Source organism: Leopardus geoffroyi, chromosome C1, assembly GCF_018350155.1.
Source record: "Leopardus geoffroyi isolate Oge1 chromosome C1, O.geoffroyi_Oge1_pat1.0, whole genome shotgun sequence".
NCBI classification, from domain to species: Eukaryota; Metazoa; Chordata; class Mammalia; order Carnivora; family Felidae; genus Leopardus; species Leopardus geoffroyi.
The window spans coordinates 78,488,293-78,511,571 of NC_059328.1; the positions used below are offsets into that span (position 1 = coordinate 78,488,293).

Below are 23,279 nucleotides of genomic sequence, written 5' to 3' on the forward strand. Positions count from 1 at the left end.
ATTAGCACGTGTCAACCTTGTAAATGGTGATTCCTCCTCTTCCACACAAGTATCGGGGGTAGGTCAGGAGAAGGGAAGAAACCTGAAGGGTTTTCCTGTCTGTGGAGCAGGGCTGGGAATGAGAACTGCAGAGCCCAGGATTTTATCTGAGCCCCTCTTGACTTTTGAGTCTTCCTCCTGGTGTGGGGGAGCCTATTCGGTGTGTTCACAGCCCAGTAAGTTACTTGGTTCCCGCTCTGGGCTGAACCTTGTAAAGGTAATTTATCCCCTCTTGCAGTTCCAGGAAGTAAGGTGGAGGGGCTCACCCTGCTGGGATCTTCGGACTGGCTCCCAGGGCCTGAAATGTCGGAAGTGGATGATAGCAAGTGGGGAGGCTGCCCTCCGTAGTGTTGTGTAATTGCTTGCTGCTTGCAGCCAGCCAGGGCCCTCATTTGAGCCCATGCTGTGTCTCCCGGTGCCGCCTGAGGTCCACCTTCCTCTGGAAGCCCTTCCCACAAAGGTCACAGCCAAAGGGTTTGAAGCCTGTGTGCTTGCGGCTGTGGGTGATGAGGTTGGAGCTCTGGCTGAATGCCTTCCCACACACCTGGCATTTGTGGGGCTTCTCACCTGCAGGGATGGAGGAGGGGAGGAGAGGAAGTATGAGTCTATGATAAAGCTAGAGGGGACTCACTGTGACCCACATGCTCTTAGCAGCAGCTGGCTGCAACGCAGTCTGAGGCCTTTAAGTGACTGAGGGTGACGTGTTGCAACTCAAGTCCTGGGAAGTCATGGGTGCACCAGGTGAAAGGGAGACTTTCTGAGTGGGGGTTCCCAGCAAAAGGCCTCAAACCGTTTCCTGCTAAACGGAAACAGAGCAAAGGCCACGTGCCCAGACTCACAGCTGAATCCACCCTGGCAAGGCACCCCTGACTTTAGAAGCAGAGAGCTCCCAGAGCAGATGTTCGATGTGGGGGTGGGGGCCTGTCCTTCAAACCATGTGACTCTGTTCTTATTCAGAGGAAGTTTTCAAATCTGAGTTTCCAAGTGGGCGTTGGTTTGTGTGGACCAGTGAGCCTGTCTTCTTTCTTGCTCTTGAAGGACAATAGAATGTATCTGAAGCACAGACATTTCTCAAAGTCGTATTTTTAAAATCCACATTTGGGTCATGAAGTATTTCTCAAGATGGCTGATCCTTCTATCTTGATTTTACTTTCTTTTTATAAGGATTCTTTATATCCTAGCAAATCTTCACCACAGATTAATAAATAACAAATAAAAAATGTTTGGTCTTTCCCCCCAAACCATGTGCTGTTTAACATTTGGGTAAATGGCATGCATTTTCACATAGCCTCACCATGGCATTATAGTCAGGGCTTGGTCTTGGAAAAGTGCAACAATAGATGAAGTTTGTTTTGAGGAGACTTCTATCCCTCTTGCTGTGCCCCTTTCTGTCTTCATGTTTCAGATTTCCTTGATAAGGAAGCACCCATCAAAACTTACCCTATCCTTTAGGGTCAAACAAATCTGAGAAACAAATTCTAGCTAAGATGTAAATGTTTGATAAGGACTTAATGTTTCATTCAGTCAAGATCCTAGTTGCATTTTGGTAAGTGTTTTAAATACTTTTACTCAAAAGGAGTGAGTTACATGGAAATTTCAGACAAGGGATCACGATTAAAATAGGATATTTTTCTGAGTTTTCTGATGGGGGCATCTACACTGCCCAAACATATTTATAAACATCAATGGTCGGTGTTTGGAACACACTGGAATTTGCTTTAAATCAGTATTCATATTCTAGAATACAACAGCCAGAATTCTGGGTCCCTTGTAAGTGTATTATTTACTATTAAAGAGACTGCACCTGGCATTGAAACTGCCACCTATACACAATCAAAATGTTGCAGAAAGAGTCCAAGATTGGAAGCCAGAGCATTCCATGGCCTCAAGATTTACTCTTAGCCTGGCCTGTGCTAAATCATTGCATCACCCTGAGTTTCGGGATGGCAAGACTACTTTATGGGGTGGCAGTAAGGATCAAAAGAAGCGCTAGATTTGAAAGCAATCTGTAAATAACAAAGTATTATAATAGGTAAAGAATTATCATTGTTATGGCATGAACTTGCTGAAATTTTGAAAAGAGCAATAAGTAAATAGAAGTTTTCTACATCTACCAACCTTCATGACTCTGAAAATACAGTAACCAGTGGTCAAGATAATAGATATTTGAAATCAGGCAGACCTGAATTTAAGTCCTGGCCCTGCCACTTGCTATTGGGGCCCTGGACAGGTTACCTAATCTTTCCGTGCCTCACTTTCCTCATCTCTAAAATGGAGATATGGAATAGTCTCTACCGCCCAGAGTTTTTGTGAGTATAAAATGAGACAATGCATTTAAAAAGTGCTTAGCAGACAGCTCAGTAATATTTACCATTGTTTTTTCCCTCCTCAATCAGGATAAGCTCTTAGATTGCAAAAAGAAAAAAAAAAAAAATGCAGCCAAAAGGCCACACATAAGTCCCTCCCCTAAAAGGCTGGGTGGGAGCTCTGCAGAAAGTCCTCAATCTCTGGAGCTTCATATCTTACCCTGCTCTGAGCAGTTGGAGCAGCAGTTAAACTGCTGGAGGAAAATAGTCTTTGCAAGGATAAAGAGCCTGAGGCTGATCAGCTTAGTGGTTCTTCAGATGCAACCCCAGATCAAGGCCCCTTTGGGGGAGAACGCTGTTTGTAAACAAACTTAAGAGAATCTGCCTGCTTGTTTTCTTGCATACACTGCAGTGATTAACTCTGTCTGGAAGGTACCGCTCATTCTGCAGCCAGAATATCACAGGAAAGGTGAATTGTATTGGTGGGAAGAACAATGCTCCCCCACTCCAGCCCTCACCAGGTGTTTTTCTACAAGCCAAGGGCCTTCAGCTTACCAGTGTGAATGAAGGTGTGTTTCTTCATGTCTGACTTTTGGTGGAACCTCTTGCCACAGTACTGACAAGGGTAGGGCCGGGTGTCTGAATGGATAAGCAAGTGTGTGGACAGCGTAGATGACCTCTTGAAGCTCTTGCCACAGATCTTACAGTCAAAGCTTCGTTCCTGTGGATAGAAAGATGTGGCATTCCTACTGCAGGCATCTAGGCTGCCATCCTCCTCGCCACTAACCCAACCATAAAGTCCCCAGAGCCAGGGCTCTCCTTTTCTTCGGGCTCCCCTTCCACTTAGCCTGCCCCATCATTCTCTCTCCCCGGATTTATTTCCAAGCTCTACCCCCTCCACCCCACCCTCTTCCCCTTTAACACTTTTTCTACCCACTTTTCACCCACAACCCTCCACACCCCATGGCAAAAATGTATCCCCACCCTGCTTTTTTGACACCCATTTACAAACACTTCTCCACCCTCCTCAACAGGAGGCTTAGACCTCAGTCAGTTGAGACCACTGCCCCCTCTGGCCAGTGCTGAGAGAGAGGGAAGAATACTGCTCTTTTTAGTAAGTCTGTACGTGAGCATTCTCTTGTCATAGTTACTTGTACACTTAATTGCTTATCTACTCTCTGTCACTGAGCTAAGCTGAAAAATTCTGTGGGGGCATCCTGTCAGGGACCTGATGTGTTACAGGATTCTCACGTGCCTAGCAACTGGAAGTTGGACAACAAATATTAATAAAGGAATGAATGAAAGAACAGCAGGACAAATATGCTGCTGGATACTCTGAATGAGCTGACATCCCTTCTTTTCATTTGGGAGGGATCAATGGTGATTAAGTGACAACCATTTGGTGATAAGAAGCGAGGCAAAAAACAAACAAACAAACAAACAAACAAAACCCAGAGCTAATAAATCTGATATATCCGCAGCAAGAGTGCATACAAACCCTCCTCAAACCCAAAGTAATGATCAGGATCACCCTCTGGAGGCTTACAATGATGTGACACCAAACTCTAGGGCTGCCTGGAAGCCAGAGCCGGCCACCTTTCCCTACACACCTACATCCGGGCAAAGTGCCTCGGTGGAGGAGACCGGGGGAAGTCCGAGGACGTCCAAGGGAAAAGATGCCAAGCGGAGAGTGGCCGGTACTGCATTGAGAAGCGGAACATCCCCGAAAGCGAACCTGAGCAGGGCCGCGCGCGGCCTTGCGCCCCGCGCTTACCTGCGAGTGCACGGCTTTGTGCTGCTCCAGGCTCACCGCGTGCCCGAAGGTCTTGCCGCACATCTCGCACGCAAAGGGTCTCGTGCCGCTGTGGGACCTGCGCACGTGCACCTCGAGCCCGTGCGGCGTGGAGAACACCTGAGGCGGGTGGGGCCGGGGAGAAGGCCGCTGAGAGGGGCCGAGGGGCGAGGGCCAGGGGCGGGGGCGTGGGGCCAACTAAGCCAAGCGCGCGGGAGCCTCACCTTGCTGCACTTGATGCATTTGTAGGAGTCGCCGCCCAGCAGCAAGCGGGTGCACAGCAGCTCCGACTCCACCTTGACGCCGGCGCCCTTGTCCGCGTGCAGCCCGTGGCCGCGCTCAGAGTACAGCCCGCCGGCCGCCGCCGTCGGCCGCTCGTACAGCCCTGCTGCCGGGGGCCCGAAGTCGCCGTAGAGCCCCAGGCCCGCGCCGCCGGCAGCGCCACCTCCTGCGCTGCCTCCCCCGGGCGCCCCGGCCCCTGCGCCGCCCGCAGCCCGCTCCGGGCCGTAGAGCGCCGCGGGGTGGCCTGGCTCCGGGGCGCGCTCGCAGAAGAGGCCCAGGCCCGCGCCGCGCTCCAGGGCCGCGCACGGCCGGTAACTGTGCACCAAGTGCCGCAGGTCAGAACCCGCTAGGCCGCTCCACGAGTATGGCTTGAAGGGCAGGGGGAAGGGTTGGGCTTCGTCCAGCGACGGGCACACCGACTTCTCTGAGGCTGTGGAGGCACAAGGGGGCGTCCGGTCAGGCTTCAGACGGCGGGGCGGAGGCCGCCCAGCGGCATCTGCCAGCCCCCCAGCACTGGTGGAGTACTCCGTGCGCCAGGCGCCGCGGTAGGTGCCCTGACGCCCCCAGAGTAAAACGCGGACCCGGTCTCTGGGACCTCGAGGATCGCTGCAGGCGGCAGGGCAGCAAACGGATAATTAAAATGGCATCGGTCGAGGAGATGGGTAAATTTAGTGCCAGGGCAGCAGAAACGCACGACGTTAGGAGGGTCTTTTCTGGTGGGACCCGAGCAACTCGCGGTGCCACGAAAACAAGCGCGCCACGCTGTCTGCTCTGATAACTGCTCTGAGCTGAGCTGAGCAGGAGAAGGCGGCCCCCCTTAGGGCCCGACAGCGCTCCTGCGCAGACTGCCCAGCGCCCAGCGCCAGCACTCTCCCGGCCCCTACAGATTCCCACTCGTCTTTTTTCTTTCCGGGATCGATAAGGAAGGAGGGAGAGGACAAACAAAATGCAGCCCGGCCTACCGAAGACATCTGTCTGGTAAAAAAACGGGGAAGTATTAACATTCCTAACAGTTCCTTCAATACCCAGTGCAAGTAGCAAAGGGACAGCGGAAGAAGGTTTGGAGCTTGAACTGCCTGCCACATACTCCCCATTCTCATTCTTGTCATAGCTTGATGGTGAAAAAAACACATTTCTCAGAGAAGAATTGACAAGGTTTAGCTACCATCTGCCAGTGCCATAGCTATCCCACATTCGAGGCCTCTGTGCCGCTGCCCAACGTGAATTCTGCTAAAACCAGACACCCAACGTATCCTTTCCCTATTTGCATACGGATTTACAAATCTGTTCCCACACTGCACACTCCAGGCTAGCCGCTTTAATGAGAGGATGCACCCCAAGATTCCCGCGGAGAGATTGCGGCACCCCCGTCTTGGAGGGCGGTGTCCTGCACAGCCATGAAGAATCATCGGGTTGCAGGCTCCCAGACACATTCGCTGCAACCATGGCTTTAGCCAGGTCAACGCACTGAGGGATGGGGTTGGGACTATCTTTTAAAACTAGTAAAGGCAATCTGGAAATAACAGGCACCTGGCAGAATGCAGCTAATGTGTGTTCTCCTTCCCCGATCAGAACCCACGACTTGCTCCCACCCAAAGTGCACAAAACTTTGCGCAAAACTCCATTGCTGTCTGGAAATGTAGCCAACCGACTGGTCTCTAAGGCTGGGCCGGCCAACCCCGCCGAACGAAAAATCAAACAGGCCCCCAATCCGCGCCTGCAAAAACTCAGAGGAGGGCAGAGATTTTCGTCCCGACCCGTCCCTCCCGCTTAGCGCCCAGCTCTGCCAGGCCCGATGCTTGCGGGAGCCAGAGGAATTTTTAAAGACTGCCCAGGTTTCCGTTTGAGACTCCAGCGTCTGGATTTGGGGATCCTAGCTCTTTCTAAGCAGTCAACTGATCAGAAAACGAAATGTCGAGGTTGCTGCCTGTCAAGACGACTCATTTATTTTCTCTCACCCACCATCTCCGCCAAACGAACGTTAGAGATTAACAACCCGGGTCCCGCCGCCTCGGATCCAAGCAACAGACCCCGCAAACAGGCTGACGCAGTCCCAGAAAAGCCAGATGCCTCCCCTACGGGCTCCTTACCCTACGAACAAGCGCTCTCCTGTCGGAAAGACCCTCTGCCATCCATTTAGCATCTCTGAACCCAAAGCTGCGTTAGTTTACTTTTCACCGTGGGAACCCTGCTGCCCCGGCCCCAGAGCTCCCAACCGGCTCCTACCTGGAGACACAGAGGGCGACGGAGGCCTCCAGAAATCCTCAAACTCTGAGCTCCGGTCGCAGACGCTGCCCTCACAGCTGCCCGGAGATGCGGAGGCTCTGTCAGGGGCCTCAGTCATCTGTGAGTCGGGGGACAAACGACCCCGGGGCTCTGTCTTCGCCCCTCCTGCGCTCGAGGTGCTGTCTGCGGAGAGGAGGCAGGATAGGAGCTCAGGCTGAGCCCTGAATGGGGCCAATGGTTCTGAAGTGGCGCCTCCCCAACCCGTGGCACCCGGGCGTCCTCTTTTTTTCCCAGACCTGGCCGGGAACCCTTCCGGATCCGAGGGCCGGAGCAAAGAGGCCGTGGCACCTAGGCGACGAGCCCGGAAGGGACCCGGACTGTTGGAAACAAAAAAGGCAGCAAAGGAGGCTTCAGGGTCGCCCTGCCCGGCTCCTTTGGGGATGGTGTGTCAGGGCGCACAATCTACGTCCCTGGGAGCAGCCCCTCCCTGTCCGCGCGCGCCCCGCACCTGCTCCGCCTGGCGCCAGTACATTCTCCAGGCGGAGGGAATAGTCGGGTCCCGGGGAGCGCGGCTGGTGGTAACTGTGAGCCTTCTTGCTCTTGACAAGGAACGAACGCGGCATGGTGGTCCGGCGCGCTCCCCACTCCGCTGCCTGGAGCCGCTGTCAGCCCACTGTCACTTCGAGTTCTTGCTCTGCCCCAGTCAGGCGGAGACCTGCGAAAGGAGAAGAACCCGGTGGAAACGCGGGTCCGCACGCTCCTGGGCCGGGGACTGGGGAGCCGGGTGGAAAGAGAGCTTCAGCCCGGGAGGAGCGAGGGAGGCCTGAGGGAGGAGGGGCTTGGCCCCGCTGCGCCGCGCTCACCAGGTGGCACTCGGACAGGTGGCGCGAGCCCGCCGCCGCCGCCACAGCTCAGCGGTAAAACCCGTCCCGGGGCTGAGGCTCAGGCCTCTTCCTTCTGCTCGGCCCACACCCCTTGGCCCCTCCCCTTTCCTAGCAAAACTCGCTCCGTCAAACTCTCCGGAGAGCCGATGTCCCCAACTGGCCAGTTACCCCAACTCGACCACTCATTTGCCTGCCTGGCCTAGTTTTCGGGCTGGGGAGTAGAGCAGCGACGGGCTGATCACTCCAGGGCCGAGGGATCGGGGACCAGGAAGGGGCTACAAGCCAAGCACTCCAAGAGCCCCGCTACAAACCGGAGGCGGGTGGTGGGAGAGGAGGGGCGCACTAGGCTGGCTGAGCAGAGGTTGGGAGAGAGCAGCAGAGGGGCTGAGAGCAGCAGAGGCTGGAGAAGGAAGGCAGAAGACAAGAGGAACAGGAAGGTGGCGGGAGGGGAGATGGCAGAGGACTGACCCCGGCCCCGGGTGGAACTCGCATACCCGTGATCTCCCTCGCTCCTCACTCGTGCCTCAAGCGAGGAAAAGGTTGGCCTGGAGACGCGAGTGCGGCGGGGGCAAGCAGAGTCTGGGGCGAGACCTAACCTTGGAAACCAAGTCCTGGGAAAAAGCATTTTTCGTTCTGCTCACCGAAAACCTTGTCTAGGGGAAGTCGAGCCCGACTTGTGCGCGATGGCTGTGAACTGCCCGGCGTCTGTAGTCCGCGGAGAAACAACAGATTATACAACGCGGAGAGCGCAGGGTGCGCTGCCACGGCCAGTGCGCCGGGGTCCAGGCGCGGGCCTGGGAGGGAGCTAGCTGCCCGCCGCGCCGCTCTCATTAACCCCCAATCAGTTCACCTAATCCCGGGGTCGAAACCTGAGCCCGGCGGTGAGGCGGGGCAGAGCCTCCAGCTCCGCTTGGGGCTGCTCGGGGGCGGAACCAGGCAGGCAAGAAGGTCTAGGGAACTCGAAATTTGCCTTCCTCTCGGAGTGAAGGCGATGGGCGCCGCGTTCACCTGGGAGCTGCAGGCTCTTGGGGGTACAGCAGCTCTCCATGGTCTAGGCTAGTTCAGTAACAAGGGTGCTGGGGGACCACAGGCGGGGACAAGGATCTCGTCCTTGGCCTTCGCGCGTCTTAGGCTGCCAGACTAGGAGCTACGTGGCTCTCAGAGCAGGATGCAGGACACTAAGACTACCTGTTGGCGCTCCGAGATGAAAACGAGTTCTCAGGGATTCGTTCCCTAGAGGGCATCCCATGTCCCACTGTGGAGTGGGGACAGGCTTGGGAGAAGAGTCGTCTGGGACGTCTATCGGAATCCCAAGGGACCTTTCCGGAGTCCTAAGAGCCAGAAGGCCCCTGGGAGTGAGGGTGCCACCCGCCACGGCCTGAGTCCTCCCCTAGGATCGGGACTTCAGGAGGCTTGGGGGTGCTGGGGCTGCCCTAGGGCGCAGTCCTGCCACCACAGTTTTCCCTGGGCCTCTGCGTGAGCCGCCACTTCGGCCTTATAGACACCACAAACGCAAAAACGAATTCCTTAGGCAGCCATGAAACTCAGAGGTAAAGGAAAATGGGGCGACACGGTCTTGAGGGCCCTGCTGAGGCTTGGGTCTGCGTCTGCGCGAGGTCGGTCGGAGGAGGTGGGGAGGCAGGGGGAATTGGCAGCGCGGGCGCACAGCCTGCGCCGGCTGGGACCGCGCGGGATGAGGCGAGCACAGAGGCGGCCTCTCCACCCAGGCGGAGCCCCGCTCCTCTCTCGCATGCCGGGTTGGCCCTACCCGACCCTGGGAGAGTGGAGTGGGTTGGGTAGTAGGGACGAGGGCTGAGCGCGTGGGAAGGCGACTTCGCGCAGCAGCTGGCGGCGGGAGGGCGGGGCGGCCCCCTGAGCGCACGCGGGCCAGGGCCTCTCTTCACCGTCTGGGCCTGGGAAGGCGGGAGTGGAGGCACGGAGGGGCAGCCTCCTGATCGCAGTTGCCACCGCCTCCCCACCAGATGTTTCCTTCCCGGATGAATCCTGCTCCCCTGCGCCAAATCCCCTGCGGATAGGGTTCTCGGGGCTCCCGCACAGTGGCCAGCTGCAGGCGGGAACCCGGCAGCGCCCTCTGGTCGCCCCCGCAGTGGCGGTGCCCCGTTAGTCCCCGCGGCCGCCCCCACCAGGGGGGCAGGCGCAGAACGGGCGCAGCGGACCTACCTGCGGGGTCAGGGCACCGGCACTGCGCTCCGAGTTTTCAAACTGAGTTGCTTTCGGGAGAGACTGCGTTGTCTCTCTCTCTCTCTCTCTTTTTTTAATCTCCTTCCGAGCTCAGCCCCCAAAACCACAAGCTTCACTTCCTGAGCGTTAAGGAGTAGCTCTCTTAGTCCTCTCAGACCTGCCCCCCAACCCCCAGTCTGGGCGCGCTCCTTTGCGCAAGGGGCTAGGAGGCGGACCCGGGGCCTGGCCTTTCCAGCCGCCCTCCCAGAAGGTCCTCCGTGTTTTTGCTCTGTGGGGCTGCGGAGGATGGGGAGGCCCGGAGAGCCCAACACCCAGGCACTAGAAATGATTCAAAAGAAAATGAACCATTATTGGCTCTCGGGAGACTTCCGCAGCGAGAAGAAGTCACAGATTCAGGACACAGATTGAGTGGAGCGCCGGGGAGTGGGAGCGCCTAGCTCCAACGAGGCCTCCCCGCCCCTCTGCCCCGGGACACCTCCACCCCCACCCCGCCGCCTATTTGGGCTGGCCACCCCCGGGTTGAGGCCGTGAATCACCGGCCGACGCTGCCGCCGGCCTGGAGCCCGGCGAGTGGCCGCGGCGTCCGCAGAGCGAAACCTGCCCCTCTGCCCCGAAATAGCTTGTTGTGGAAACACTTCGGGATAAATACGCCCAACGAAGCTGAAAATACCTTGACACCCAATCCGAGAGGTTTGCTCATTTCCCTTCGGATTTAGGTAATGGTTAAATTTGGAAAAGGTGGGCGAGCGTCGAGCCCCCGGCGGAGAGGGCGCTGGCGGCGCGTCCCGCGGGCGCCCGGCTAGGCTGGCGGGCGCGCCCTCCCCACGCATGCTCCCCCACGCTCTGCCCCGTACCCTCCGCCCGCGGCTAATTTCCGGTGGTCGGAGCTGCGAAATTAAAGACTGCGCGGGAGGGAGCGCGCGGGGGCAGCGGCGGAGGCGGCGACGGCGGCGGCTCGGCTGACCCCGCCCCGCCCCGGCCCGCCAGGGAGAGCCGCACGTCGGGCACCTGGTCCTGAGAAGAGCAATACAGCGCCATAAAAGCGCCACCCCGATGAGTATGGAAAAAGTAAAACTTCACTCGGATTGTGTTTTCCTTGAGGATAGGCACTGGATCTTCACTCTTAGGTCCCTGATAGGCTCTTAAGAGACGTCTGTGGACTGAGTAAATGATGAAAGGAGTTAAGAATTCTATTAATAGAACAGGGGAAAATGTAAACTTCACCCATAAATAAATGCAGCAACTTCCAACGCTAGATGTCTGCCATGATCCATAGAGTGTGGCCTGTTGTGTATGTTTAAACCTAAACCCTTTCCTGACGGGGGTGGATGTCGTAATTACGTTACTTTCCTAAGTGAATTGAGCTACATTTTGATCACAACTTCCTGCGCAGTACGTCTCCAGTGTCAGATACCGGGAGAAGGGAGTGTTGCTCCTCAGTTCTTGCAAAATAATGTACCATATTTTAGATCAAGCCAAAATTGTCATGGAAAAGTAAGGTCCTTGTAGCCCTTTGCATAGAGAGAGATGGTTGTGGGTTTTTTTTTAATGATTTTTAATTTGCTTTGTAAACCCAAAGATGTGCAGAAAATATTTGGTTACCATGGCAGTAGTTCAAGCATGCTTTAATAGATCAGACATTTTATATAGCAGTGGTCCTAAATCTACTGTGTGCCAGGTGCTGGACTAGATACACCTTTTAATAGCCTGCCTAGCTATTCTTCTTACACTACTGTTCATTTGTTCAACACGCCTTTCCTTATAATTGGTTAGCACCCAGAGGTAAGCAATCTTAATCAAGGGTTACAAATATTGAATAAACTGAAGGGAAAGTAAGTAATTTTGTATGTATGCTTTTAATTCTTGTATTCTTTGTCCTGGCCTAATGTATAAACATCTAAAAGCGGGCCACAATAAATCTTTCCGTTATTCCTTCCACCCTATGCAACAGTAGAAAAAGGCAAATTTTTAAAAGAAAATTATAAGTGGAACAAAAGGAAATTTATTATCAACCAAGTTCTAGAGAAACGGCTGAACCATTTCCTTTGCACATGAGCAAGTTCAAAGTCAAAATTTCTTGAAAAGGCACTGTGACTGTTTAGTACTTTAGTTGAATGCTGCTCAGAAAACATGGGGGAGGCTATGAAGGGGACAAATAACCACCTTGTACGGTATCACTTGAGAATAAATCCCTTTCATTCAGATTAAATCTAGTCATCTTGCTTAGCTTGCCATTCACATCCTCTCAATTTGTAAAATAAAACTGAGGACTGGAACAGGGACACCCAGAGAAAAGCAAGCAGGAGGGAGATGGCATAGAATTTCTCTTTATAATTTAAAAATTTTTGAACCATATGTATGTGTTACCGATTCAAATAAGTACGCATAAAAATATTTGACTAGAGAGATCAGGTCATTTCCTAGATGTATAGTGTCAAAATGTAACTCCCACACTTAGGGGGAACAGAGGAGAAAAGTAAGAAGTGGGGCACCCAGAGAGGTTAAGAAACTTGCAGCTAAGAAGAGCCAGCACTGGAAATGATGATACAATGAACTTGACTTCCCACTACTTCAAACTACCTCTCATTCAACACTAAATAGAGAATGAAGAGAACAAGACACCTTCGCCCCCAAAGTGCACGTTTTTAAAAGCTGGAAAGAATCCTTCCTCCAGTGTGCTCCTTTGGAACTGAAATAGATCTAATGGTAAGCAGAAGGTAGGCTTGGAGCATAATTTTCTATAATACTGGTTTTCTAAAAAGAGGATGTTAAATGTACATTTTTGTCAGTAATTTATTAATTGTTATTAAATAATAATAATAGTAATATATCTGTAGATGCTAAATAACAAATGGCGTTCTTCATATCACAAACATTTCCAAGTCCTGGCCAGCAGCCCATTTATTTCAAGCAGCATCGGATAGAACAGAATTCCCCTACAACAAAAGATTTCAGACAAAAAAACCCAACAAACCGTAACAAGGTATTACTAGTTTCTTGTTTATGTTTTCACAAAGCTTTACATTTACCATTTCTGTTCTATTTGGGGTAGGCATAGGAAGAGTGGGGATCCTGAAATCTCAGAGAAGGGCAATGCCCCCATTTCCAGCATACTTTTCTGTAATTTTTGCCTCATTTGATGTTCACGGCAATGCTGCCAGGAGGGGAAAGAGTCCAGGCTTTCTACAGACAATCACTGGTGGAAATGAGTCTCTGTTCTGCCAATTACTAGCCCTGTGACCTCGGGCAAGTTAACTGGACTCTCCAGCCTCAGCTTCTCCCCTGTAAAGTCAGAAAACTACTTACCTTGCAAGCCCATGGAGCAGCCCTTTGATTTTCACTTTGAACAAGTTCGTCTGAGCACCAAGAATGGAAGAATTCTCCCAGTAAGAGTGTCCTAAGTTTAACCTTCTTGTTCCATGTCCTGCTTCAATTTATTTAACTTCGCATAAGTAAACTTCATTATAGTCATTTGCAGGGACTTGGATTTTTTTTTTTTTTTTTAAATCAAAGAGCAGAGGAGAATGAATCAAGGATCAATTTTCATTGGTAGATATTTTATAGATCTATTTAGGGGACGTTAAGTGAATAACTGTTTCAGGACTTAGTTTGCCCATCTTTAAAACGGGAGATGCCTCCCATGTGTCAAATACTATGATCTATTGGCCAAGAGTAGCTATGGAAGACATAATGACAGTAAAATCAATAAACAAGTAAAAAAAATTACAGGATGGGACTGGGCATGAAGCTCCGTCATAAGCTAGACAAGAGATTTGGTATATAAGAAGGTGATGATTTATTTTTTAACTCCATTTTTTTTTACTATAAATTAAAATTCATATAATTTAATAAAGAAAAAAAAGAAGAAACCCCAGTAAAACAACATTCCAGTATTTTTGCTCTGCTTTAAAAACACCCACATAATTACAACCATGTCATAGCTATAAAAGTGTATTCTTTTTTTCAGTGAATCTTATCATATTTCTTTCTGTTCTCTTTATTTTTCAGATTTCATTTAATAATAAAAATAATAACATTATTTAAATAAAAATCATGACAGTCCTTTTCCTTGCTTTAATATTATCTTTCATCATCCTCAATGGCTAAAATAGGATTCTATAATCTAGATTACTTATAATTCATGCAATCACCCCCATCGTAGTATTTAGCTTGTTTTCATTTTTTACTATTTTGAATAATACGATGGAAAGTTTTCTAGATGTAGTTCTGCCCACATTTTACATTGTTTCTTTAGGATATATTTTGAGGGGTGGAATTTCTGGATCCAACAATGACTATTTTTAACGCCCTTGAAAATACCAGAAAAAGTGTTTTGGATAGTGTGTTTATGTAATGCATCCACCAAAAGAATTCATATCACTTGACAAATAGTTAAAGGATTATAAAAATCAACTATGGAAAAGTTAGACCTTGGTTAAAGAACAGATATAGAACAGGTCTGTATTTTGTGCACAAGAAGTATTTGTTAGAGAGTGGCCACACCCTGTCATATTGCCATGTTTTTTCCTCTTAGTATTAAAAAATTATTTAATTTTTGTCTTTGGATTAGCTGTTTTGATGAGTACAGTCAGATAGAAATATAAGTTTTTATATATTTTCTCAGTTGTATGCATTCAAAGAAAATAAATGCAGGGTGGTAATTGTGTGATACCTTAATTCAAATGTTAGGTAATATAATTGTCTCCCTTATACTCTTACAACTGGCAGGCTACCAAAAATAAAATTCAAATGACACTATAAGTCAAAATAAGATTAGATGGTATCATCATTTATGGAAAGTGGGTAATGCTTTTTTACTAACATACGCAAAAACTGGGAAATGGGGTAAAGGAGAAATTTGGAGATAAATTAATGTAAAACTTACACTTTGAGTAAGACCTAATCTCGTATTAATATTTGGAACCTTTTCAAACATAAAGAAAAACACAATTTTCTTTCAATAAACATTTTGGGACTAATATATTTAAATGTTGTTACATTATAAAATATACTCCATCACTATGAAAAACTTAAACTTTTACATTAAGGATTTCAAACATCTGAAGAGGTAGGGGCTCTCAGCTTTGGTGTTCGAGTTCAAATAAGAACATTGTTAACCTCACCACATATATATTTTTACATTGTTCCTAAGAACAGATTGACTGAATAAAGTGTCATCTTATGTGTGGGCTGTATGAGATGACTCTTCATAGAAACATACCCGGCGTGAACTTTTATGGAAAGAAAAAAAGGAGTAGATTTTACTTGGTGAATGGAAAATGTAATGAGAGAGAAATGTAGAATTATTTTTCTTTTGAGTTTTTCATCATTTCCTCCAGGATGTTTGGTTATCATCTTACCCTACCACAGATGAAACATTTCGCTTTAAAACAGTAGAGCCCAGGGGCACCTGGGTGGCTCAGTCAGTTGGTTAAGTATCCGATTCTTGGTTTCAGCTCAGGTCATGATCTCATGGTTCGTGGGTTTGAGCTCCTGCCTGGGATTCTCTCTCTCCCTCTCTCTCTCTCTCTCTGCCCCTCCCCTGATTGCTCTCTCTCTCTCTCTTTCAAAATAAATAAATAAACTTAAAAAAATTTTAAATCATAAAACAGTAAAGCCTGTATATTGTAACTTTTAAAAATTATTCACAAAACACAGCTCCCTAGAGGGGATGTCTGTTCCCATAGCCAGAGATAAGGTAGGAGTTGGGGGTCCTGGAAACCTCAGGCCAGCTGTGAGGAGCTCACACAAATACCCCAGGCTCAGCCTGAGCGGCAAATCCCTGGGCAGGAGCAGGCAGGTGCAGCCCACTGGGTGTTCTAGCTCTGCTGCTGCTCTGCTGGCCTCACGGAGGAGGCCACGGAGTCCTCTGAGGCAGGCATTAGAGTCATTTGTTTCCTGCATAAGGACACCAGTGTTTAAGAAGCCCAGGTTCTGATAACTATCAACTTTTTAAAACCCAACCAAATCTGTTGATTCCAAATCTTGTCTCTTTCTACCAAACCACACTGAATCAGTAGATTGAGTAAAGAAGATTGCCCTCACCATTGGTTGGCATCATCCAATCTACTGAGGGCCCTTATTGAGCAAAAAGGTGAAAAGGAAGGATGAATTCTCCTTTTTAATGTTTATTGTTTACTTTATTTTTTTTTTAATTTTTAAAGTTTTTATTTATTTTTGAGACAGAGGGAGACAGAGCATGAGCAGGGGAGGGGCAGAGAGAGAGGGAGACACAGAATCAGAAGCAGGCTCCAGGCTCTGAGCTGTCAGCAGAAAGCCCGACGCAGGGCTCAAACTTACAGAATGTGAGATCATGACCTGAGCTGAAGTCGGATGCTCAACCGACTGAGCCACCCAGGTGCCCCTTGTTTATTTTTATTCTTTTTAAGTTTTATTTAATTTTGAGAGAGAGTGCAAGTCGGGGGGTGGGGGGCAAAGAGAGGGAGAGAGAACCCCAGGCAGGCTCCTCACTGTCATTTCAGAGCCCGATTTGAGGCTCAAACTCACGGACCATGACCTGAGCTGAAGTCAATGCTTAACCAAATGATCTACCCAGGCACCCCTTTATTTTTTATTTTTTGAGAGGGAGAGCGCATGGTGGAGGGGCAGGAAGAGGGGGACAGAGGAGCCTAAGCGGGCTGAAAGTGCCACGTGGGGCTCGAACTCAAGAACCATGAGATCACGACCTGAGCCAAAGTCAGATGCTTAACCAACTAAGCCACCCAGGTGCCCCTCTCTCTTTCTATATATATATCTCTCTTGTCTTGAGTTGGGATGTTCATCTTCTCCTGCTCTCGGACATCAGAGCTCCTGGTTCTTGGGCCTTCAGGGTCCAGTTACACCAGCAGCCCTCTAGTTCTCAGGTGTAACTGCAAATACACCATCAGCAACCCTGATTCTCAGGCATTTGGACAGAATGAATTATACCACTGGTCCCCCGGTTCTCTAGCTTGCAGATGCAGTCACCTCTTGGCCTCCATAACAATGTGAGCCAATTCCTATAATAAATCTCTTGTATACAGGTATCCCCTGCTTTTCAGAAGTTTCCTTTATGCCACTTGCTTTTACAAAAGACCTAGTTAGTACCTGCTTTCACTAACAGAAGAGAATCTGAAGAGGATCTTGACTTGGGTGTATATCTGTGTAAAAATTAACCAATCTATAATCTTAAGATTTTTGAACTTTTACTGTATATACAGAAGTTAAACATCAATAAAATTTATTAAAAAAATAAAGACTTTATTTCTAGAGCTGTTTCATAGGATATGAAAAAAAGGCAAAAAGCAAAAATAGTATTCAGCATATTCTTTTGCCTCAAGCAGTTACAAAGGCAGCACACACCCTGAGCAGTGAGAGAGTGGTCCCACTAAGCTCCTTCCTCAGGAACTACTACACTCAGTATGTCAGCATCAAATTGCCATAGCTTTGAACTGTGTCTCTGAGCGTCTGTGCTTCATAGGAATTTATTTTGTTTATCCATTAGCAAGATGTGTCCTAAGGTATTTTGGGGGTCTGGGAATGCTCAAAAACTTTTCCATATAAATTAATGGTAATTGTTTTTTGCTTTACACCATTTCAACTTACAAAAGGTTTCATAGGAATGCTGTACTTCAGGATGGGGGAAAAACCTGTATGTCCATATATACACACCCTACTGGTTGTTTCTCTGGAGAATGCTAATACAACTGGTTAACACGTTGCAGTTTGTGCTACAGATCTGAGACTCACGTCATATGAAGCAGGGGTAGGATTCTGGAGCATCAAAATATTCTACCAGTGGCAGAAGCATGTGGCCTACTTTTTGCACAAAGACATTTTTGCTTCTGCTTTGGGAAGCATTTTGCAGTTTGGATTGTAGAAAAGAATTGATTTTGGCATATTCCATGATACTTCTCTTATCAAAAAAAGTTTTTGCTAGGATTCTCTGAGGAAGGAGTCAGAGAGGGTAGGTGGGAGCTAGCTAGCTTGCTTGCTTGCTTTCTCTCTCTCTCTTTCTCCCTTCCTTCCTACCCTCCCTCCCTCCCTCTCTCCTTCCTTCCTTCCTTCCTTCCTTCCTTCCTTCCTTCCTTCCTTTTCTTTCTTTCTTTCTTTTCTCCCTCTCTCTCCTTCCTTCCTTCCTTCCTTCCTTTCTAATTACAAAGTTGAGATTAACTAATACTATTAATAATTTTTGGTACCAAGATCAGATATAGTTCTCTAGGGTCCTAAAAAATGTGATAGAAATGAGCAATGTTTTCATATATCCTTAAAATAGGTGCAAGAAAAGTTTTTGCGTATCATAACCCTCAATATACATTGTTGACATTACACAAAAGCACAATTAGGTAAAAAATTATACTTTCGGAAACTATGGCACTGTCTAGCAAGGTACCAGCTGTCTATTTATCTGGTTTAATCCACGGATATGCTTTAGCCTAGACTGTCTAAAACAAAGTGCATAAACTGATGTATACTTGGAAGAATCCTCCCTGAAAATTGCTTCTCCCTACTGAGTTTTTAATAAATATTGGATGACAAAATGAGAATTTACTCCCAGCTAAATCCCGGAACATAGCTATTCTGAGCTGTTAAAATTCAGACACGTATGTCTCAATAGACAATTCAGAGTAGAGTATTATCTGTTATGAACGCTCAAGTAGTAAAGGACACCTGGCTGCTTTCAAAGGCTTTTCTCACCTACAAGGGAAAACCAAAGTCAGGTGTAAGCTTTACCTAAGGAAATTGTTTTGAGTCTGCACAGCACACAAATGAGACCCTAAAAAATTACTTCCATAGAACATGGCCAAAATAATATTCTTTCAATTTTATATTTTCATTCAGAATAGCTTAAAGAAAAGTACAGTGAACATCCAAATAATTCCAGCTAGATTCAGCATCAACATAACCTAATATAAAAACATCTTTTAGGGACCGCTGGGTGGCTTAGTCAGATGAGTATCTGACTTCAGCTGGGGTCATGATCTCAACATTTGTGGGTTTGAGCCCCGCATAGGGGTTCTCCGCTGTCGGGGCGGAGCCCACTTTGGATCCTCTGTCCCTCTCTCTGTCCCTCCTCAGTTGCACTCTCTCTCAAAAATAAATAAACGTTAAAAAAAACCCATTAAAAATCTTTAAAAAATATTAACACCAAAATAAAATCTTAATTAAGCACACCTCCCCCCGCCCCCCCCCCAGAAGTTGTAACCTTCTATATCCTGCCATACCTTCAGGATCAAGTATCTGTGATGTACAGAGGTAATTAAACAAAGTAATTTATATAACATTTTTATAACATTATAAACTAGTTAGAAGATGAGAAATACCTACCAAAGGTAAATTTATTTTGCAAATAGCAACTTTTCTGGCAGTGCTAAGTCAAGAGAGTTTTATCAGGAGCTCTGAGTTTGAGATAACAAGAATTATCTTATCTTCATATAGAATAGTACTTGCCTTTCTGTTTTGAAAACAAAGAGTTGTCTTGCTCATCTACAGAAACTATTTTATTGCTCAGAATCTTTAAGATTTAATGTAAGTGTTAACAGGAGGCAGCCAGAATAGAGTGTATCTGTATTGAACACGTGTAGTTGGCCCCATAACCAATTCCTGCCAATGGATCCAAAGGCTGCGAAAATTCAAAGCAACGAATAGTGTAATATTGGGATATAACGGACAATTAATAGCTAACATCTGCCTGGTCCTTATGTGTCCAACATGAGTCTGATAAATCCAGGCTAATAATATCAACCAAGCTAATAACTCATTTGTATTGGTTGTTGACTATGAGACTGTGCCAAGTTCTTTCCCCATATTATCTCACTGAATACAACAACCCTTGACATAGGCAGTGCTATTATTATTATTATTCCTATTTCATGGTTAAGAAAGTTTTGCCCAAAGTCACACAGTTGTTTAAACCTAAGTGATTTTTGATATTAGCCCAGACTTTTAATCCTGGTTATGCTGTCCCTCAATAGTAAGCAAACATACTAAATCGTCCTTTATTCAGGCTGGCTTTGTAAAACGATGAGATAAATGATGCTATCCTGCCAGGTCTCCTCACGCCTGTAGAGGGAACAAGTCAGCAATACCACTTGCTTATGGGGATCAGAGCTTACAATTCACAGCAATTCTTAAACAGCTCTAGAAATAGTCTTGGATGCTTTATTCTCTTCTATAAACTTTTACTGATGTATAATTTACATGCAGTAAAAGTGCATCAATCTTAAGAGTAGAGCTTGCTTAATTTTTACATAGATACACGCCCAAGTCAAGATCTAAAAAATTTCCAGCACATCAGGTGCTTTATTGAATTCATCTTTTTTAATCAGTTGCTTCAAGTGGAAGATCATTAGTGAACTCCAGTGAGAAACTGGCTACTGAGCTGCAAAAATCCAGGCCATCGACCATGGTTTGTAGAGTTAGGTAAAATGAGCCTCCCATGAGCCAACTCACATCTGGGATACAACTCTATCATCTTGCCTCAGAGACTGTGTTTAAATTGCCAGATCTAATGGCCTACATTAGTTTCTCCCATGTGTTCACAGAAAACGAGGTTGTATTGTTTTTGTTTTGTTTTTTTGGGAAACATCAAACATACAGGGAGAGAATAATAAAATGTATCTTCTGTACCCACCATGCAGCTTCAACAGTGTATCTATGGCCAGACTTGTTTTATTTATCTCCCCACCCACTGCTCCCCTCCTTCACCAGACTATTTTGAAGTAAATCCCAAGTATCATATCATTTCTTCTGTAAATATTTCAAGATGTCTCTATAAAGAATAAGGACTCTTCTTTTTTTAATTTAATTTAATTTAATTTAATTTTTTAAATTTACATCCAAGTTAGCATATAGTGCAACAATGATTTCAGGAGTAGATTCCTTAATGCCCCTTACCCATTTAGCCCATCACCCCTCCCACAACCCCTCCAGTAACCCTCTGTTTGTTGTCCATATTTTGAGTCTCTTATGTTTTGTCCCCCTCCCTGTTTTTATATTATTTTTGCTTCCCTTCCCTTGTGTTCATCTGTTCTGTGTCTTAAAGTCCTCATATGAGTGAAGTCATATGATATTTGTCTTTCTCTGACTAATTTCGCTTAGCATAATACCCTCCAGTTCCATCCACATAGTTGCAAATGGCAAGCTTTCATTCTTTTTGATTGCGGAGTAATACTCCATTGTGTGCATGTGTGTGTGTGTGTGTGTGTGTATACCACAATACACACACACACACACACACACACACACATATATATATATATATATACCACATCTTTATCCATTCATCCATCAATGGACATTTGGGCTCTTTCCATACTTTGGCTATGGTTGATAGTGCTGCTATAAACATTGGGGTGCACGAGCCCCTTCGAAACAGCATACCTGTATCCCTTGGATAAATGCCTAGTAGTGCAATTGCTGGGTCATAGGGTAGTTCTATTTTTATTTTATTTATTTATTCTTTTTGAAGAACCTCCATACTGTTTTCCAGAGTGGCTGCACCAGTTTGCATTCCCACCAGCAGTGCAAAAGAGATCCTCTTTCTCTGCATCCTCACCAACATCTGTTGTTGCCTGAGTTGTTAATGTTAGCCATTCTGATAGGTGTGAGGTGGTATCTCATTGTGGTTTGAATTTCTATTTCCCTGATGATGAGTGATGTTGAGCATTTTTTCATTCATCAGTTGCCCACCTGGATGTCTTCTTTGGAGAAGTGTCTATTCATGTTTTTGCCCATTTCTTCACTGGGGTCTTTGTTTCTTGGGTGTTGAGTTTGATAAGTTCTTTATGGATTTTGGATACTAACCCCTTATCTGACATGTTGTTTGCAAATATCTTCTCCCATTCCGTTGGCTGGTTTTTAGGATTTTGATGGCTTCCTGTCTTACATTCAGGTCTTTCATCCATTTTGAGTTTATTTTTGTGTATGGTGCGAGAAAGTAGTCCACGTTCATTTTTCTGCATGTCGCTCTCCAGTTTTCCCAGCACCACTTGCTGAAGAGACTGTCTTTATTCTATTGGATATTCTTTCCTGCTTTGTCAAAGATTAGTTGGGCATACGTTTATGGGTCTGTTTCTGGGTTCTCTACTCAGTTCCATTGATCTGAGTGTCTGTTTTTGTGCCAGTACCATACTGTCTTGATGATTATAGCTTTGTAATACAGCTTGAAGTCCGGGATTGTGATTCCTCCTGCTTTGGTTTTCTTTTTCAATATTACTTTGGCTATTCGGGGTCTTTTGTGGTTCCATACAAATTTTAGGATTGTTTGTTCTAGCTCTGTGAAGAATGCTGGTGTTATTTTGATAGGGATTGCATTGAATATGTAGATTGCTTTGGGTAGTATTGACATTTTAACAATATTTGTTCTTCCTATCTAGGGGCATGAAATATTTTTCCATTTTTTGTGTTTTCTTCAATTTCTTTCATAAGCTTTCTATAGTTTTCAGTGTATAGGTTTTTCTTTGGTTAGATTTATTCCTAGGTATTTTATGGTTTTTGGTGTAAGGACTCTTCTTATAAATAAGTTTTGAGACAAAGAAAAATTATAGAATATATATTTTTAATTTTATTTTAGAGAGAGAGTAGGAGATAGGGGTAGAGGGAGAGAGAGAATTTTAAGCAGGATCCATGCTCAGTACGGAACCTGACACAAGGCTTGAGGGATCATAATCAAGAGCCGAAGAAAGGGACTTGGTCCCACAACCCTGGGATCATGATCTAAGCTGAAATCAATAGTTGAATGCTCAATGGACTGAGCCACCCAGGTGCCCCAAAGATCTTTACTTTTATCAGGGTTAGAGGTTATTCCAGATTTTGGCTTTTTATTACTAGGCTAAGGTTTTCTTGCCTGTCTTCCAGTTCTTGACAAATCATGTCTAGGAAAGTGGCACCTTCATTTTCAGTGAAAACTGGTTATGAGTTTTCTACATCCAAGGCAGTTTATTTAAAATTCAACTAATTATAATCACTGGAATAGAATAAAGAGTCCAGAAACAAACCCACAATTATATAGTCAATTAATCTTCAACAAAGGAGGCAAGAATATGCAAAGGTAAAAAGAGAGTTTTTCCAACAAATGGTGTTGGGAAAACTGGACAGCTACATGCAAAAGAATGAAACTGGACCACTTTCTTACACCATGAACAAAAATAAACTCAAAATGGGTTAAGGACCTAAATGTGAGACCTGAAATCATAAAACTCCGAAAAGAGAGCATAGGCAGTAATTTCTCTGACATCAGCCACAGCAACATTTGCCTGGATATGTCTCCGTAGGCAAGAGAAACAAAAGCAAAAATAAACTATTGGGACTACATCGAGATATAAAACTTCTGCACATCAACGTAAACAATCAACAAAACTAAAAGACAACCTATTGAATGGGAGAAGATGTTTGCAAAGGACATGTCTGATAAAGGATTAATATCCAAAATACATAAAGAACATATACAACTCAGCACCCAAAAAACAAATAACGCAATTTAAAAATGGACAGAAGACATGAACAGACATTTCTCCAAAGAAATCCAGATGGCCAACAGACACATTAAAAGATGCTCAACAGCACTCA

The 23,279-nt window shown here is 46.6% G+C and overlaps 1 protein-coding gene across 5 annotated transcripts; it reads right to left on the reverse strand.

Moving 5' to 3' along the window:
* Positions 1–167: 167 nt before the first annotated feature.
* GFI1 (growth factor independent 1 transcriptional repressor) lies at positions 168–10,495 on the reverse strand. Of its 5 annotated transcripts, XM_045478284.1 has the most exons (8): positions 9,711–10,495; positions 8,171–8,234; positions 7,154–7,360; positions 6,646–6,828; positions 4,362–4,849; positions 4,120–4,257; positions 2,901–3,066; positions 168–606 (listed from the first exon to the last, which is right to left on the reverse strand). In XM_045478284.1, exons 3-8 carry the CDS (start codon positions 7,266–7,268, stop codon positions 428–430), a joined length of 1,269 nt encoding a protein of 422 aa, XP_045334240.1. In that variant the 5' UTR covers positions 7,269–7,360; positions 8,171–8,234; positions 9,711–10,495; the 3' UTR covers positions 168–427. The 5 variants fall into 5 exon arrangements, with proteins under 5 accessions (XP_045334240.1, XP_045334239.1, XP_045334238.1 ...); XM_045478283.1 differs by lacking the exon at positions 8,171–8,234; XM_045478282.1 differs by lacking the exon at positions 9,711–10,495 and having other exon boundaries at positions 8,171–8,297.
* Positions 10,496–23,279: the final 12,784 nt, after the last annotated feature.